Here is a 17,786-nt window from a genome sequence, read left to right as displayed (position 1 = left end):
TGGCGGCGTCTTGCCTCGAACCGTAATCCCGTACGAGTCAGTGCACTGTCTTAGGCGAGGGGGAGGGAGGGGGCGTTGGGGAAGAACGGGGAAAGAGGGGAATGGAGAGGGGGGTGCGGAGTGCGAACACACACACACAAGGGTAAAGCCGCTGTTTATCGCGCAGCCAGTCACTTGACCGACCAAGGTGTGTGACTTTGTTGGCATCTCTACGCCGAATTCGGGCGCAAGGCTGTGCGATACGGCAGTGCCAGATATAGGACCGCCCCCCGTCGGCCCGGCGCGCCCTGGTCCTGGTATCTAACGCGCCGGTTATGGCCCTGTTTACCGCCCCGGCCCGGCTTTTTTTCCCGCTGTATCCGGGCCCGGCGGGGGGTTTTGAAGAGTCTGCATTGGACGCATATCTGTTATTGTTTTGGGCCTGACGTTCTTAGTTTTTGTGAACGACTCGCGACTCTGGTGGTTGTGGGTGGGGAGCGCGCTGGTTAAAGCCGGGGGCAATAATGCGAGGAGAGCGTCGTCAACAGGCGCAGGAGGAGCAGCAGGGTCGGCGCCTCGAGCCGCATGACATGACGGCGGTCGCGGCCTGTCCAAGGATGCGCCGGTGCGGTGGAGTGACGTCACCTGCATCACGAGGCTGCGACTGCGTCAGAAATGAGACCCCCGCCCTCCCCTTTCCCGGTGCCGACGGGGAGGAAACACACATACATCCTGGATTTCGGTCTATCTCTGTGTGCTCTTTTCGCAATTGCCGTTTACTCGAATCACATGCGGTGCGAGGTCCAAGGGGAGCCGGTCGGGTGACGGGCGGCGGCTGCGGCTGTGGCTGCGGCGGGGGTGGGCGCGAGGTGCGGATACCGACCGAGGTGCGGGTGCGAGGTGCGCGATGGGCTGCCTAGGGCCGCGGCGGCGGCCCCACCTCGGAGAGAACAGAACCTGCCCGGGCTGTGCCGTGCCTGGGTGCAGCGACACGACGTTATACCCACCCAGTCTATGAATGCATACTTTGCGACACTGCGGTGTTGCGGGTTTGCCTATCCCAGGGGGCCATGGCGGCACCTCGTGAGTTGAGCGGGTAGGCCAAAACTAACTGCTCTGTCGTAGCCTTGACACACAGTAAAGGTTTGAGAAATCATGTAGGTGTGTGGTATGTGGTGGAGGTGCGATCAAAATGCACGTCCGGTTTTATTTCGTTTCACGCAAAAAGTCAAAAAGTGACTGGCGGCCGCCACAGCAGACTGGCTGCAGTTGAGTTTGGTCAGTGAGGAGCAGGGGCACGCCCGCAAGATGATCGGCTGAGATATGCGCTCCAGTCATCATAAGGGTGTAACCCCTACATGGTACATGGTCGCGCCCACCGAGGGACTCGAACCCACGAGCGTGCCCCGATGACTTTACTGTAAATTCACGCATTCACCGATATTTTGTTTTGGCGATTTTTCGCACCCCCCCAAAAAAAACTGCTTTATTTTTGATTTTCCGTAGGTTTTATTCCCAGATTTTTCTTGATTTTCCAAGATTATTTCATATTTTTCAGATTACCTCTGTTGTTTTTTTTATGGAAGGGGGAGGGGGTACGCTGATTTTTAAATTTAGTTTTTAGTGCAGTGCTCCTTGGCCTCTGATTGCGTCTGGCGTGTAATGGCGCTCTCCGCCCCGCACAGATGATCCGCGTGCCGCGCCGCTCGGCTTATCTCTCTCTCGCGGATTAGAGTCCGCGCCGAGCGAGCGGTGCGGCGGCGGTCCTGGCGACTCGGACAGGGCCGGGAGCAGCTGGGGGGCGGCGGGGGCGCACTGCGCGCGCAGACATGTGCAGCCCCCGGCCCAGATGAGACAGCTCCCCTGCGCCCGACGCGCAGCTTGTAGTGCCCTTCGTCTCCCTGATCCTGATCTGACCGGTGAGTACTTAAATTGGCTGCTCGGTTGTGGTTAAGGCTTGAGGAGCCGCGCGCGCTCGCATGTTTGTGTTGGTGAGAGAGAGGGAAAGGAAAGCCGAACACCGTTCGGCGAACAGGGAACGCCCCAGAGAGCAGGAAACCGAGGCACTGGCGTGGGTCCAGCAGGACGCCGGTAAGCGATACGGGGCGGCCAAACACTATATGAAGCCGAATAAGTCAGATCGGTCCCCGTCCGCCGCTGCAGCAGTTTCCGGGGGGGGCGATGCAAGCAGTCATTGAAGTTGGAATAGCTGCCTTGCATGCGTTCGGAGAGAGCGATACGGAGAGGGGGGAGGGGGGTAAGAGATGGCGTAAGAGGTAGAGTCAGTGCGGTCAGTGCCCCGACATACCGCTCCTCCAGCGCCGCCAACCTATGGGGCGCACAGCTTGACTACACTTCTGATATTCCAAGCCATAGGTACTGATATCCGAGTTTTTCCAGGATAAGGTCGGATTATTGACAACATACAATGGCCACTTCAACTGAATCTTTGACCAAGCTTGTGCAAATAGCCTCAACGACTCGACTTGAGGGTGGGGTTGGAGGATGTTTGTCAGCCTGCACCTTGACCTGTCGTAAGCTTTGCTCTCGCGGTGCTACACGGGACACTCTCCCAACCGGTCGGACCAATTTGCACCGTACGCGACATCCCGCCTGCGCCGTCGCCGGCCCCAACAGACAGAGAGCGACCGCGGCCAGGAGTCGCCCTCCCGTCCGGAGGAAGACGCAGGAAGGGGGCGCTGCGCTGGGCAGTCTGGCGGGAGGGGAGGGGAGGGGTCGAGGGGTTGAGGAGGAGCAGGGGGAAGGGGGAACGGGTAGAACCTACACGACCACCAGTTGACGCCCGAAGCCGGTTCGGGTCAGAACTCGCGCAGGGCCAGCCGGCGGCCGATATCCGTGCACGTGTTTCGCTTGGAGTCCGAACCGCGCATGGACGGGCCGCTCTCCACCACGCCGGGCCGTGGCCGCGGTCGACTGATACGCGAGCGGTCAGCGCCGGCGTCAAACGCCTCTGGGCGGCAGTAGTGCTCCGCCCGCCCCGCCCGCCGTCTGCTAGGGCAGCAGCAGTAGGTGAACGCTCTGACCAGCCTCGTCAGCCTGCACACGTAACGGCGGCTATGCAGACGAGCCGGCCAGACCGCACGTCACGCGCAGGACTGTACAGTATACAGGCCAGAACTCTCTTCCAGAGATTTCCCGGGGGAAAAACGACTTCTGAGGCGTGGACCGGGTCCGGGCGGTCTGTTTTAGCAGCCAACCTGCTGCGCCGTGAGTCGAGACCGACCGCTTCGGTTCGAGACCCAGGATGCTTCCGACTCCGCACCCCCACCGCCTGGCCGCGGGCCTCGGCGGGAAGACCACGCAGCATGTCAGCGCGGCCGTGGGTAAGAGTGGCCTGCCGGGACGACGCCGCCGTGGTGGCCTCCACATGTCGACGCGAAGCCCCGCGTGCTCAACGAAAGGTTTGTGTTTCAGTCTCGCTGCTGGCGCTGAGCTGCGGCACGGCCTTGGGCTGGACCTCGGCGGCGGCCGCGGTGGAGCAGGGCGAGCAGGGCTTCGCGGTGACGGCCGACGAGTGGTCCTGGGTGGGCTCGGTGCTCACGCTGGGCGCGGTGCTGGGCTGCGTCGGGGTGGGCGCGCTCCTCGGCCCGCTGGGCCCGCGCACCACCTGCCTGGGGCTCGCGCCCGTCTTCATCGTGGGCTGGGCGCTGCACGCCTGGGCCTCCAGCCTCTGGATGCTCGTGCTGGGCCGCGTCCTCACGGGCTTCTGCTTCGGCGCCACCTGCGTCGTCGTGCCCATCTACACGTCCGAGGTGGGCGAGAGCGACGTCCGGGGCGCGCTCGGCAGCTACCTGGAGCTGCTTATCTGCGCGGGCGTGCTCGTCGTCTACCTGCTGGGCGCCTACGTAAGTGCCACACTGCTGGCGGGGCGAGGTAGGCCGCGCGCGCGCGCCCGTGCGTTGCGGGCCTGCCTACGTTCGTTCCGCAGGCGCTACATCTCCCCGCCACCACCCCCATGCTCGTCCTGCTGCAGCTGCCGCTGCTCTGGCTCAACATCTTCTGCCTGGCGGTGCCCGCGGTGTTCGCCGCGCTGTTCATGTGGCTGCCGGACTCTCCCCGGTGGATACTGCTCCACACGGGATGCCGTGAAAAGGCCCGGATCGCCCTGAGCTTCTACCGCGGCGGGGCCGACGTGACCGGGGAGCTCGCCGAACTGGAGGCGACCCTCAAGTGCAACGCCGAGGAGGACGAGGGTGTCTCCCTGGCGGCTGCCTTCAACACCAGGGCGTCCAAGAAAGGCCTGGCGTTGGCGATATGCGCCATGCTGCTGCAGCAACTCTCCGGCATCGACGCTGTCTGCTTCTACGCTAGTCAGATGTTCAGAGTGAGTCATCAATTTTATCTCTTCGGCTCTGAAGTGGGAGCTGATTTATAGATGCACCTACCGTTAGATTAAGACAAGTGCCAGATATCCGATGCAATAAGCATCCGGGACCGCATGATAATAGAGCCTATCTTCTTATGGTGACCGTGAACCGGAATATTGTTACCAGGACGCGGGTACGATCAGCCTCTCGGCCGATGAGGCCAGTTTGGTGATGGCTGCGGCCCAGATCGTGTTCGTCATCGTCTCCCTGCTCATCGTGGACAACCTAGGAAGGCGCATTGTACTCATGGTCTCGTCCGGCATCTTGACTGTTTGCTGTTTTGCCATGGGCCTCTACTTCTATTTCAACGTATGTATCAGCCCCTTCCTTCCCCTACGAGCCCGAGGGCAATACTGATTCACCCGACCCGTGTCTCTCCATTTGCAGAGCGGCGTGGACGCGGACCACTCGCTGGACTGGATCCCCGTCGTGGTGTCGTGCGTGTACGTGATGGGCTTCTCCATCGGCCTCGGACCCGTGCCGTGGCTCTTCGTCGGCGAGATCTTCCCGGACCGCGTCAAGGGGCTGGCTTCGTCCGTGGCCAACACCGCCAACTGGCTGGCCGCCTTCCTCGTCACCAAGTTCTTCCCGACCATCAATGAGACTCTCGGCGTCTACGTGTCCTTCTGGGTGTTCGGCGCGTGCTGCCTGGCCGGCGTGGCCGTCGTGTTCTTCTTCTTCCCCGAGACCAAGGGCAGGACGCTGGACGAGATCCAGGACGACCTCAACGGCAGGAAGAACCGACGGACGACTGCGCTGCGACCAGAGGGGCTGCACGGCGCCGGCACGGAGAAGCGCCGGTACGGGTCGTTTGACTCGAACTCTAAGGTGTGAGGCTCAAACGACGCGGGGCACACATCGTGAAGCCAACGTGCCAGACCAAACATATTGAATCTCACTAACAGCGCATTGGGGAGAAAAATAGTACAAACTATAAGACAAAAATAATAAATTACTTTACTACTTGATTGACGGTGGAGATGTCGCTTAAATTGCAAACTCAAACCGCCATCAACAATACAGTGTATAAAAAACAGTGAAAATAGATGAAATGTTTTAAGTACCAAGAGGGTTTCGGGCCTGTCGGGTATGGAAACTACGGGCCCCATCATCGGCGTTCTCAATCCGTTGACAATGACGGGAGAAAAGTTGTTGTTTCTGCTGAGAGCGCCTAATGGCGGCCGTGCGGGCGATGGGTAATGAGCTGACAACTAAACGAGACGACAGGACAGCTCAGTCGGCCGGGCTGGCGGGCCGCTTGGAGGTCACGTCGTCGTCCCCGTCGGTCTGCAACGAGAGGCGCGTCAGTCCAACGTCCAGCAGAGAGCCGCTGGAGGTGCACGGCGCCGCTGCTCACTCACCTCGTCCTCGTGCTCGGTCCAGAAGTCGTACTTGTGCTTCTCGGGGAAGGAGAGGACGGCGGGCCGCACGAACGCCGTCCTGGCCGAGGAGGCGACGAGGAGGAACACGAGCGCCGACAGACTGTGGGGCAGCAGCAGCACGGGCAGGCCGGCGGCGCGCAGCGGGGCGCCCAGCGCGGCCTGCAGCCCCGCGCCCAGCAGCGTGCACGCCGCGCCCGCCGCCAAGCTGTGCCACGACAGCACGAACGAGTGCGCCGAGATGGCCCACATGCTGAGCAGCCCGTTGACGCCCCACAGGCCGCGGTACACGTCGGTGTAGGGCGGCTCCAGGAGGCCGACGCCGGCCAGGCTGCCCAGGAAGGCCCCCGCCAGCGCGGCGCACGCGGCCACGGGCGAGAACAGCAGCAGGGCGATGTACACGGCCGCGGACACGGCGGGGTCCTCCATGGCGACGACCTGCGAGGCGGACACCAGCACGCCCTGGAACATCTAGATGGGGGGCGGTCAGGCCACTACAATCGGTGCGCTATGACGGTGAACCCCAGCATCCGCACCCCACCTCACCTGCCCCCAGTCCAGATGGTCGATGTCGTAGAACTCCCGGACCCTGGTCACGTTCACGTCCGCGCTGGCCGTGGGCACGGCCGTAGCTGCGAGCGTCGTCTCCTCCGTCACGTTGAGCACGTCACCCGGTGCCCCGGTCGGACCCAACGGCCGCAGCAGCAGCCCGCCCTCGGAGTGCATCAGGCACAGGAAGAACACGAGCTGGGGCGGAACGGGACGTCAATCTGTGGAATCTGATTGAATCGCCCCGAGGAGCACGCCGTCTGGCCGCACTCTCACCTGCAGCAGGCTGTACGGCAGGGCGAACAGCGGTGGCCAGGGGCCCTTGCCCGGCGGGGGGTTCCACACCTGCTCCACGTCGTCGGACTGGGGGCGGCTGAAGCCACCGCTTGGGCGGGCGGTGCCCCACCAGGCTGGAGGCAGCACGGCGGACACGAGCGTGTTGAGGGAGGAGGTGACGTACACGCTGTGTGGGGCAGCCGAAATTGGGTTTGGGGTGAGTTACGGCGGTCTCGTTGTCCTCCTCGCTGACCTCGGGCACCGACCTGACCACCGCCGCCGCGTACAGCAGCGTCCACACGCGTCCGTCCAGGGCCTCCGGCTGCAGCAGGCAGACCGTCGCCGCCCCCAAGAGGGCCGCCGCGCAGCTCGCCATCCCCGCACTCACCGCGCCGCGCTGCTGCCCCGCGGCCTGCTCATGCATAGGATGGGGGGCCTCGAGCAGATGTCCTCCACGAAAAAATGATAGAGTGTTTGCTCGTAGCCCCTCGCTATACTCACCGCGGCCACCAGGATGGCGATGGACGCACAAGAGAGTGCCGCGAGGCCCGCCCAGGGCTGCACGGCGCACAGGGCGGTCAGGACCACGGCGCCGCTCAGGGGGTTGTTGGCCAGGACCAGCTGGTAGGGCGGGGCAGGGGAAGGTGTTACAGGGGCTGTGACCACGCCCACAGGCTCCGCGCGGCAGCCCGAAGGTCTTACCTGTCCGAAGGACCTGAGCAGTGCGTCCAAGAACATGACGAGGACCCAACCCGTGGCCGGGGACCTGGACTCCAGGAAGCCCGCTGCCGCCCCGCAGTCTCCGACATAGTGTAGCCAGTGGCCATCTCTCTGAGAGGGAAAGGTCAAGGTCAACGTGGTGTCACTCTCCGGCGATGCGTGGCTGCCCAACGCCACTCACTGGGACTCCAAATCTCCGATTTTCCGGCATGTTGAGCTCGGCGCAGCGCCCAGACCCAGCCACTGTCGATTCCACACCTTCTCGATGCACTGGTCTGCTCCGGCCCCAGGTCCAACCGGCACGCAGCCCGCTAGATCGTTAGCACACAGGTGAAGAGGGACCGCGAGGGGTGGTGGGAGGGGCAGGGCTGCGCGGGAGGGGACAGGGGACAGGGAGACGCTGTAGGGATTGGAATCGAGCACAACCAAAACGTGAGCGATTTCACAGATGCGTTGGGTACATGTGCGCTAGTACTTTCAGTGTGCCTGTTTTTGGATGAGATGAGGGCCGGATAAAACAAATGCAGATCAGTTAAGTCCAGAAGGATTTTATTATTGATAGAAACAACAATACTCTACAACAGAATAAAGGTGTCTCTCTCTTTGAAACCGACACTCACTAACAGCTCGGCAGAACAAAGCAATCACTTACCGGCTGAAAGACTAGATTGTTAAGGGACAAGAGCCGACTGCCCTTGTTAAAATATCCAATTTCATATCTACACCAGAATAGTTTTTCCACTTCTCTTTGTCTATGTCAATTTGATGAAAACAAAATAAAAAGTGACAAGGAAAGATAAAAATTAAAAGAATAAAATAGCAAGCTATGAGAAATATTAATCTTTCTGAGTAAACATGACTTAAGCAACAGGACGAAATTTCTGTCAGTACCACAGTATTACAGACCGATAAACAGGAACTCACTGCCCTTTTACTGTTTAGAACAAACATTCATCACAAGAGTCAACAATAAGCACTTTAGAATGATTTAATTTTTTTATCAGTTCCCTTATTAGCAATTTACCTTTAGATGTCATAGATGGCTTTACAGTGTCAAATTAAAAACATTACTTAATAAAAAACTAACATAAGTTGCTGTTAGGGTGATTAAACAGCCCTCAATGCAAAGGAGAAAAAGAGCAAAGGAAGACACTGGTAACATAGTGGACTGACTTTCAACAGCTCTTGTTGTGCTTGGAGTATTTATCTTTTCAGATCTTTAGGATATATGAATCAATGAGTTTTCAAGCAAAGTCTTACAGTGAGGTAAAAACATCACAGACAAACTGACCCAAACACACAAAAAACATCAAAAGGTCACAAAGAGTTTTATAAATCAAAAGAACAGGAAATTATGACATATATACTATCATATAGGTATACTGTGGAAGAGATATTTAGATATTTACTACATTCAGATACATAAGAATGTTTAAAATCATAGTTAAAGGATGGCCTTTTCTTTCTCTTAGTTCTGAGCACAACAAGGAAGATAGAGGCCATTCGTAATTTCGTTCATACTCTCAGCGGGCAGTTCAGATTCTGATCATCGTTGTCCAATAGGCTGACTCAATGTCTAGTCAGAATTTTTGAAGTGTCAACAGAGAGTCTTAGTCACATAAATAATAGATTGAACAATCGATAACATGAAAATCATAATGTTTATACACTTACGGCTTTCAGACACAAATTACATAGAACTATGAATACACAGATAAATCATATACACATAAAATATCTATAAAGTTCTATAAATATAAGATATTTACAAGTCAATCTCAAAATACTAATGGTAAATATACATCATTTCTGTATGATTAGAGAGGAACATAAGACTTAACAACAGAAGAAATTAAACAATAAAAACAAAAGGGATTTCATCCCACATCTTTGGCTTCAAGTGTTGCAGGGCAGCTATGAAAAATTGCTAAAACAATATTGCTGCCTAAAACCTACATTTAAAGCATTAATACCCACATCTGGGTACTATTCTTGTGCTGTGAAATAGCGGTATCACAAGAAAAGTAATTATAAAACTAATGCATTTCACAGCAATAACTTATTCTTTGGGCTACTTGTGGATTTCAAGAGTTATAGTTTTGAAGTCATCTGGGTTAGTGATATAGCTACTTTCTCTTTTTTTTTAGCAGATTCTAAAACCAATGTCAAAGTTATGTTTGCACCAAATTACAAGATTAAAAGGTACTTCTTCTGCCATCCAAAACCTCTCCTTGGAAAACCGAGATGAACGCCCTTAAATTCTGTTACAAAAATACCCAAATATTCAGATAACAGTAAAAGTATATGAACTGCAGCATAATTTTAAAAATAATGAACCAGAAGTAATTAGAATTCATAATGTATAGTCTGATTCTTAAAAGTACACACAACCTACATTCACAGACACGTTGCCCTAAACATGTTGAAACTACCTAGACACAGCACAGCACTGTAAATATGCTGTCTCCAGGTTTTACTGTACTATGAGCAAATATAATAAAAACAGTAATGTTAACCAATGAAAAACAAATGAAACCTTAAGGACCTTTGGGATTCGTAACAAAAGGTCAAATAATATCAAGAAGAAAAACAAAAAACAATCTATAGAAGTAGAATTTTTAAAAAAGTAGCAAATGCAATGTAGCACAGGTATGCATGGGCACAAGCCAGGCAGAGTGATTACAAGGATTTTTCCGGCTTACGTCTCCCAATTTTCTTTAGGGTATGGAAAATCAACTTGTGCAAGATGAAATATAATTGCTAAAATAGCAGATTACTTACGGTAAGTTTGTGCAAGTTTATGAGCTTTTCTGTATTGAAATCCTTCAGGCCATGTTATCATTTGTGCACTGATAACAAGTGAAACATGCTAAAGGGATGACAGAAAACTAAAAAAGAATAGATATGTTGTATGAGAAACCTAACAAGAGAGCTAAGCATGCATACAACAATGTTCCATACAAGAAATCCTTTGAAAATACATTTTTGTTGTTCTACTGACGGCTCAGACACTATAACCCATCAAACTTTTGGTTAACATTTGTGAAAATGAGGCCAATTTACACATAACTGTATGACTAAATAGGAAAGTTTGAAAACTTTAACATACCTTCTTGAGATGAATTCAATCTGGAAGCATATGAACAAAGCTAATAGGAAACATTCCTCTAATATCAGGCGCTCTTTCTAATACTCCCTCCATCCAATTTTCATCATCAGTTTGTTCATTAGTGACAATAATTGTTTCTCCTTCCCTAAAGGACAATTCATCCTCATTGTCAGCTTCACAGTCGTAAAGCGCCCTACATCTCCTAGTGCCGATAGCTGACTGCGGTGTAGTAGGAGTTCCAGCACCACGGAGATTAAGGTTGGAATGGTTCGGATTCAATTCCATATCGGATGGACTCCCGTGAGGACTTCCAGGAGGAGGTTGTTGTTGTTGTTGTGGCAAAGGACAGTAGAAGTATGGCTAGAAAAAAGAAGTAAAAGTTTAGAGTAGTGAAAAAGGGAACCAGTTCTTAATTTTTCATTTGCTGTTTAGAAACATATCACATCATGATCAAATATGTTAGTGTAACGGGAACCATCAGGCAAACTGTATTAGGTCCAGTTTAACATATAAATATATAGTTACGGTAAGTTATGACACAAAAACAATAGCAAACTGCATAAGCAACGGCGACATCATGAATTTTCTAGCACCTATTAGTTAAAGACTATATTAGCTACGAGATCCACAATTTTGTGCCACAGAACTTTACTGCAAACCACACACATCATTGGTGGTACATAAAGCTGATGAGTGAAATCTGCACTTGGTAAGTATTGATAGCAAATCTGCCCACACTCAAAATTACTTCATTCATTGTCATTACCATTTGAGGATAAGGGTAAGCCCTAATATAGTTTATACCTTCAAGGCCTCTCAGAAGCCCCCTGTCTTTTCTCTGAAAAAGTCATCTTATGATCAATACACATGAGACAAAAACTGTCTGTATATGAGAAGCAACAACTACGACAAAGTAAGGCCAAGTGCAATTTACATGAAATTTTTTTTTTATACCAATGTCAAAATTGACAAAACTGTCCACCAAGATCCAGAGCCTCACTGTATACCATAAGGGACTACAAAATATGTGACCTTTAGAGACATTTTACTCACCTTTCTAGGTGGTGGTACAGGGTTGTGTGCACTTGTTCCAACTCCCAAGACCGCTTGCTCCATGTCGCTGGACATAGATGATATGCTTTCTGAAGATCGACCATTCGTCATTCTCAATGGACCACCACCAGAGCCAATCCCTGGTCCCAGTGGCGGAACTGGTGGAGGGGGCCCAACAGGTCTCCGTACTGTCAGCAAACAGAACAGGTATAAGTGGTGTCATTAAAACCTTTGCTAAGAATTTTAGGTATAAGTTCTAATACTTACCACCTGACTTATCCATGGAGGAAGAAGGCTTCAACATGGGGACTTCTCCGGGGGGAATGACTAATTTGGCACCAACTGCAAAACACACACACACACACACAGTATTCAGATGACAATATTTTAAATAAATTGCAATTTTGACAATATTATAATGCAGTGAGTGTATGCTCACCAAGGTGAATTGCTGAAGGAATAGATCCCCTATTTCCAGAAGCAGCCAAGGTGGAGGCATGTGATCCTGACTCGCTTGATGGCGATCGTTTGTGATGACTAAGTGTGTGAAAGCCCTGGAGTTGGAGGGAAGGATCAGACGGTGTTCGTGAGTGACTTGAATTGCTTGGTAGTGTCCCATACATGGGCGGCATGGGTGCCGCACGCTTCTTCAAACTTCCATGGGCATTCACACCCGTCACTGCAACAAAGAAGTGGTATGGTATCAGTCCATAGGAAACTAAGTAAATAAAGCAGAGTTTCAAACAACAAAACTAAATCAAAGCAAAACAAGACGAACAAGACACATAAGCTACATCTTTGGCAAAAATAAATTTCACCATGCTTCACAGAAACACACAGGATTTGGCTGAGAGGGATTTCTGGTTAAGTTCTACACCTATTAGAGGGAGCAATCACAGCTGTTAAAATGATAAGAGTTAAACTTTTGATCAATTCCATAAAAGATTGCTGAACTGTCACACAGAGGCTTGAACATGAACGAAGCAAACCCAACAGATGACAGACAAAACAATCAGTGGATCACAAAACTCACAAATGTTGGAGAAAAATGACCTTGTGTTGGAGAGTGACTTTGAGCGAGATAAGCCCACATTCCAACCTGTAAATCCACTATTGTAAAAACTACTTCATCTACAGGGTGAAATTAACTCTACTCTGAATATACAATATATTTCTAAAAAGTTTAGAGTTATGTATTATTATTAAAAATACCTATGGAGGGTTTCCTATTTTGTGGTGGAGGTGGTGGAGCCATGTTTTGTCTATAGGTATTAGGGCTACTTCCAGACTTGAGGCTATCACAAGTCGAAGATCTAGAGCGAATATTGACTGGTGACTCTCGCCCAGCCCCAGCATAACTAGGAGGACGGGATCTGCTTTTCTTTTCTGGTGTGATGCATCCATTCTGAAAAGAGTCGGATAATGAATAAAGATGAAAAAGATTGATGGTAACTTCTGTAAACATAAAAAACCAACAGACTGATACTCACCCTGTCTTCAATAACTGTTTCATCATCTGAGAAATCTGTTGACCCTTCATCATGGGATAAATTCCAATCAATGTTGATATTGTCAAATACACTTTTCTGCCTTTGTAAAGCATGCCTCAACTAAAATAGAAAAAAGAATTAGTTTAAGAAACACATCAATTTTTTAAAACTTACAATGGTTGTATAAACATACCAGTTCTTCACATGAATGGTGACCTCTTTCTTGAGCCAAATCTAAAGCAGTTTTATCCATTGCATTTTTTAACATAGGATCAGCTCCACTCCGAATAAGAAGCTTCATACACTCTACTCTATCATGAATTGCACACAAATGAAGGGCAGAATTTCCAGCTCTAGCATTAGATCTGGAAATAAAAGATTATTAAATTTCAGAATCCTATAATGTAATAAAGGAAACAAGAGAATCCTATCATTACTACTGACATTGGTGAATGTTGTCCACTGCCAGGAGTTCCTGCAGGTGTTCCTGGAGTGCTGAAGTTGGCGGTAACTCTATCAATTGCTTGGCTGGGCATATTTTGTACAAGAAAGTCAACAATATGCAATGAACCACCAAGCTCCCGAACAACTGCTAAATGAAGTGCAGTTTCCCCTATATCCTGGAATAAGAGAAGAAAAGTAGCAATTTAAAATATATTCATTTACATATCAAATTTAACATAAAAAAAAAAAAAAAAAACATAAAAGTAACAGCTTACAGATGTTGGTAAAGGTGAGCCAAAGTCAGCACCCTCAGCAAACACTTGAAGTAAATGATAAAGATTTCTATTATTGACAGCATGTTCTAAGTCACTCAATAAATCTCTTTCATCAGCACAGGTTTGGATGGCAAATTTCTTATCAACATATTTGGCACGAATATATTCATATCGTTCTTCCCTGTAAAAACAAAAATCAAAAGTAGTAAATCCAAGTACAAAACAAAAGGAAAAATATTGTATCAGCAAGTAGTGGAAAGTACTCACATTGTACTATTTGGACTAAGTTTAGGACAGTGTAGACTTGCTTCCATTATGTCATTAAAGGCATTGTTTGTCATATGCCTAGCTAATAATAATTGGGAAGTTCCAACATTGTCAAGTGTCAATGACTGTATTCGTGAAATGTGAACACCCATCTCCCTATGAATGCCGGAGCATTCAATACACACTATTATACCAAAATTTGTTGAGAGCCAAGTAGCATCTGAATAAATAATAACCAATTAGCAACATAGTAAATATAAATTGAGAGACATACAATTCCTTCAATAACATATACTATACTTACCATTTTGAGAATTACAATCACAACATCTGTCATTACCAGGAAGTTTTTGCACATAACGAATTATAGCTTGCTGCAGTTCTAAAAGGCTAGGGTTAATTTTCGATCCACCTGATTTTCCACTGTCATCAAATGCCCGATGTAAAGCGCCTTCTTTACAATTAACTAGAACTGACATCCACGCCCGTTGATCAGCTTCATCCTCAGCTTGAAAGTGGTATGTCCGGTTATCTAAAATCAACAATTCAACAATAAGTTACAAGGATAAGATAACTTGTAATGATTTAGTGCTGTTGTTTATACTTACATGAGATAAGGTCAAAACAGCGTTTATCGTCAGGAACAAGTTTGATTTGGCATGTTAAAAGGTTAACCTTGGTAGGAGGTTTGGATTCATCTGCATGACAAATGTCCAGGAATCCTTCAGCTTGAACGGAACACTTTCTTTTCTGCCACACTCTCCTCATCTTGCCTTCAGACTTTTTGAGTAGGTGTCCAGTTCGAGTGTTGCCAGCTTGTTTGTCACATGCTTGAAGCTGGTGAAGAGAGTAGCCTCCACTCTTGTCTGTACCTCTATCATTAGTAGAATTGGCCACCTGCAAATGAAAATTAGTAACAAAAACTTGCATGTGAGGTGTAAATAGACCATTGTAAAAAAGAGCAGCACAAAAAAACGCAATAAAAGTAGTTAAAAATAAACAAAAATTTTACCCGTTCTGATCTTTCAGGGACTTTTTCTGGTCCTGTCACAATGGGGTTTCCACGTGCTTGTGGATTTTCATGCGTACGTGGATGTTGCTTTAAATGGCACAAGCAGCAAGGAGACAGCACACAAGACAAAAACAAAACAAAAAACAAATCAAATATAAGAAGCAAAAAAGGCAGAAAGAATTGTAACAAAAGGAAAATATGAAACAAAATTTAAAGCAATTGAAAGATATTTAAAATTAAAAAGACAACCAGTAAAATGTTTTCAAATAAACATAGTGGTAGCATTCAAATGAAGCAAAGCTTTTGGGAAAGTTGACACATTCAGATGCTGGGTATATAGTTATACTACAAACGGTTAAATTGGTCTAGGTCACAGAAGCTACAAGGGACCGCATATGACACATACCTCCTTCTCAAGACCGGGGGCATTTCTTAACAGAGTTCGCAGTTCAGAAAGTCGACGACGCTCTTCATCTTGTTTCTGTCTGATTTTCTGAAGTTTATTTGAGAGGTCTGCTACATAGCTCCCAAAGTGTTCAATGGTTTTGAGACCATCTTGGAAGTAACTGAAGGATAATCAAACGAATTGCATTAGGTAAAAGAGAGAGTACCTCAAAAATGAGAAGAAAAATATTTAATACCACAGAAAAACTTACTTGGTTTGCGCATGATAATATTCTACCAAGTGCTGTAGCAATTCTATTCCTTTCTTTGTCTTGATTTCGTTGACTTTAATAAGGTACTGAAACAAAACGTATAAAATTAATTATTCATTCAATGCAGCATTGCAAGAGACAGGTGCGACATAGGGAGGGGTGATTGGTGGAGGTCCGGCCGGCCTACCTCGCACATCTGCAGCTGGAACAGCCGCCGCTCCTTCTCCATGTCCTCGGCCACCTCCGGGGCGGTGATCTCGGTGCGGATGAGGCCCGCCTCCTTGGCGTGCGCCTTCCTCTCCTTCTCGATCTTGGTGTACTTGGTCTCGTAGTCCTTCCACGCGCGGTCGAACGGCCTCTTGAGGTCGCCCTTGACGCCCCGCAGGTCCCCCTTGAGCAGCGTGTCGAGCGGGAACATGACGATGTTGTTGATGTTCTGCATCTGCAATGACAGAAGGCGCGAGTCGTGAACAACTCCGTCTAGGAACCAAATACTGGAGTAGGGATTTTAATTTTCCGGAAAAAAAACATTTTTTGGGAAATTTTCCAAGAATTTATTCTTTGATCTCTTAATTTTTCAATTTTTTTCTAAAAAAAGTTTAAGTTTTTCGGGAAAATGTCGGACTTTAAAATCCCAAGGCTGGACTGTCGGTCCGCAGACTCACCAGCGTCTTCATGAGGGCTGACAGCTCCTTGGTGACGACGGCAAACTTGAGGAAGGCCGCACCTATGTCCGGCTCGGAGTCTTTCTCCATGGCGGTGCCCCCGAGGCGCTCCAGCGCGCGCGACAAGTACATCTCGTTGCCCACGTGCGCTGCAACAGAAACCAGAGGTCCACAGTCAGGAGAGTTTGTCATTCATTCATAGGCGTTGGCGCGTTCGCGGGAATGTTTCTCAGATACCGCCACATGAAAATATTCTGTTCGTTTCGTCGTCAAAGGTCATCACAAGACGCATTTCAGTTGAAGGTGTGAGGCTGCTGCTGTTGCTGGCGTCGGACTGAGAATTCAATACAATAAAACGAGCAGAGCAAAAGGGCTTTCGGGCTCGGGGGCCGAGCATGAAGACGTCTGTCCTGGCCGCGCGTCCGTTCCAGCAGCGGGCCCCGCCCCGCCCCACCCCACCGCGGCCCGCCCGGCCGCCACGCCCCAACAGGGGCTGGAGCACACGGCATAATGACGCTTTCTTCCACTTTCACACCAGCGGGGCCCTGCCCCGCCCCACCCCGCCGCATTCATTGTAAATATAAAAGTGAACACGCCCGCGCGCTCGTGGTGCTGCTGGGCCGGCCGGTGGTGGTGCCGCTCCATCCCGTTCGATCGCGTGCCCGCCGGCCCCGGCCCGCCCGCCTCGCCACGCCCAATTAATCGATGGACGCACATTGTATCGTATTGATACGCGAGGTGATTGATAAATGGCTCCCCCAACGTTATTACTGTACTACTCGTTACGCTGCCCTGGCTACACACCACGCCCCGATGGATGGATGGATGGGTTGGATGGACCACAGCAGGAGCGCGACCGGCGGCGGCGCGTGTACTGTACCGCAACTGCATGTGTGTGGGTGGGTATGACCGTGTGTGTGTGAGAGTGCGAGGGAACCTTGCGCGGTGCAGGATGCAGGAGGAGGAGGCAGAGAGGAGAGAGCTCTCCGCCCCTGCGCGCCTCTTTTGGGGACCACGCCATCGTCGAGTTCCACTGCCCCTCCCCCTCTCTCTCCTCCGGACACGGCACGCCCCGGGTGCCCCCCGGGCCCATCTTTTTATTATTATTTTCCCCTTGTCGGCCCGGCCCGGCCCCGGGGACCCCAACGCTCCCGCGCTTGGCACATTCCCGACCGGGCACGAGACGCCGCACAGTCTGTCTGTCTGTCTGTCCGTCTGCCCGCCGCCCCCAGCCCATCCATTTCTCTCTTTTCCACTCACCATACTCGTCTCTCTTTCTTTCTCTCTCTCACACACACACATGTGGGCGCGCGGCCACGACGCGTAAGAGCACGCATGTATGTGGGCATTACAGATGAATGAGGATCAGAGAGCCCCTCGGCGACAGGGTGGGGGGCGGCAGGGGCCCGACTCGGACCGACCCTCCTGCTTCTGCTCTCCTGCGCGCGCGCGCGCTCGGTCCGCTTATTCGGCGGCGCGGGCGAGGTATGGGTGAGTCACCACCAAGCGTCCACCACCCTCCCC

General features: G+C 50.6%; 3 protein-coding genes across 13 annotated transcripts in view; 1 reads left to right on the top strand and 2 right to left on the bottom strand.

Moving 5' to 3' along the window:
- Positions 1-1,730: 1,730 nt before the first annotated feature.
- On the top strand, positions 1,731-5,335 carry LOC113207195 (facilitated trehalose transporter Tret1-2 homolog). 6 transcript variants are annotated; one of them, XM_026423627.2, is made up of 6 exons: positions 1,731-1,898; positions 3,129-3,323; positions 3,415-3,845; positions 3,974-4,324; positions 4,494-4,676; positions 4,755-5,335. In XM_026423627.2, exons 2-6 carry the CDS (start codon positions 3,245-3,247, stop codon positions 5,199-5,201), a joined length of 1,491 nt encoding a protein of 496 aa, XP_026279412.1. In that variant the 5' UTR covers positions 1,731-1,898; positions 3,129-3,244; the 3' UTR covers positions 5,202-5,335. The 6 variants fall into 6 exon arrangements, with proteins under 6 accessions (XP_026279412.1, XP_026279415.1, XP_026279418.1 ...); XM_026423630.2 differs by having other exon boundaries at positions 1,735-1,898; positions 3,190-3,323; XM_026423633.2 differs by having other exon boundaries at positions 1,746-1,898; positions 3,193-3,323.
- On the bottom strand, positions 5,300-7,670 carry LOC113207197 (urea transporter 1-like). 2 transcript variants are annotated; one of them, XM_052266931.1, is made up of 8 exons: positions 7,473-7,670; positions 7,274-7,402; positions 7,073-7,192; positions 6,838-6,983; positions 6,572-6,758; positions 6,293-6,493; positions 5,729-6,217; positions 5,300-5,654 (listed from the first exon to the last, which is right to left on the bottom strand). In XM_052266931.1, the coding sequence occupies exons 1-8, from the start codon at positions 7,500-7,502 to the stop codon at positions 5,601-5,603; spliced, it is 1,356 nt and encodes a 451-aa protein (XP_052122891.1). In that variant the 5' UTR covers positions 7,503-7,670; the 3' UTR covers positions 5,300-5,600. The 2 variants fall into 2 exon arrangements, with proteins under 2 accessions (XP_052122891.1, XP_026279422.2); XM_026423637.2 differs by having other exon boundaries at positions 7,073-7,402.
- Positions 7,671-7,823: 153 nt separating this feature from the next.
- Positions 7,824-17,786, bottom strand: part of LOC113207192 (arfGAP with SH3 domain, ANK repeat and PH domain-containing protein) — a 41,734-nt gene continuing 31,771 nt past the window's right edge. Inside the window, exons 3-21 of one of the 5 annotated variants that reach the window (XM_052266923.1) lie at positions 16,263-16,411; positions 15,785-16,039; positions 15,598-15,683; positions 15,348-15,507; positions 14,942-15,028; positions 14,538-14,826; positions 14,234-14,461; positions 13,930-14,149; positions 13,663-13,843; positions 13,388-13,563; positions 13,137-13,308; positions 12,944-13,063; positions 12,666-12,858; positions 12,487-12,552; positions 11,893-12,132; positions 11,721-11,795; positions 11,454-11,641; positions 11,167-11,238; positions 7,824-10,760 (exon numbers count right to left, since the gene is read on the bottom strand). In XM_052266923.1, coding sequence (XP_052122883.1) covers positions 10,416-10,760; positions 11,167-11,238; positions 11,454-11,641; positions 11,721-11,795; positions 11,893-12,132; positions 12,487-12,552; positions 12,666-12,858; positions 12,944-13,063; positions 13,137-13,308; positions 13,388-13,563; positions 13,663-13,843; positions 13,930-14,149; positions 14,234-14,461; positions 14,538-14,826; positions 14,942-15,028; positions 15,348-15,507; positions 15,598-15,683; positions 15,785-16,039; positions 16,263-16,411 — 3,302 coding nt within the window. In that variant the 3' untranslated portion in view covers positions 7,824-10,415. The remainder of the gene's footprint in view (positions 10,761-11,166; positions 11,239-11,453; positions 11,642-11,720; positions 11,796-11,892; positions 12,133-12,486; positions 12,553-12,665; positions 12,859-12,943; positions 13,064-13,136; positions 13,309-13,387; positions 13,564-13,662; positions 13,844-13,929; positions 14,150-14,233; positions 14,462-14,537; positions 14,827-14,941; positions 15,029-15,347; positions 15,508-15,597; positions 15,684-15,784; positions 16,040-16,262; positions 16,412-17,786) is intronic. The other 4 variants (XM_052266927.1, XM_052266926.1, XM_052266925.1 and 1 more) reach the window with 4 other exon arrangements.

The sequence above is a fragment of the Frankliniella occidentalis genome, unplaced genomic scaffold (assembly GCF_000697945.3).
Source record: "Frankliniella occidentalis isolate FOCC.00 unplaced genomic scaffold, Focc_3.1 Scaffold44, whole genome shotgun sequence".
In the NCBI taxonomy this organism is placed as follows: Eukaryota; Metazoa; Arthropoda; class Insecta; order Thysanoptera; family Thripidae; genus Frankliniella; species Frankliniella occidentalis.
Note: the sequence above shows the minus strand (reverse complement) of the source record. Positions and strands in the feature narration are given on the sequence as shown.

Coding starts and splice junctions, on each gene's coding strand:
- LOC113207195 (XM_026423627.2), top strand. CDS start 3,245: ATGCTTCCGACTCCGCACCCCCACCGCCTGGCCGCGGGCCTCGGCGGG. Junction 4,325..4,493: donor ACGCTAGTCAGATGTTCAGA/GTGAGTCATCAA, acceptor TATTGTTACCAG/GACGCGGGTACGATCAGCCT. Junction 4,677..4,754: donor GCCTCTACTTCTATTTCAAC/GTATGTATCAGC, acceptor CTCCATTTGCAG/AGCGGCGTGGACGCGGACCA.
- LOC113207197 (XM_026423637.2), bottom strand. CDS start 7,502: ATGCCGGAAAATCGGAGATTTGGAGTCCCA. Junction 6,984..7,072: donor TCGCCATCCTGGTGGCCGCG/GTGAGTATAGCG, acceptor ATGCATGAGCAG/GCCGCGGGGCAGCAGCGCGG. Junction 5,655..5,728: donor GGACCGAGCACGAGGACGAG/GTGAGTGAGCAG, acceptor CTCTCGTTGCAG/ACCGACGGGGACGACGACGT.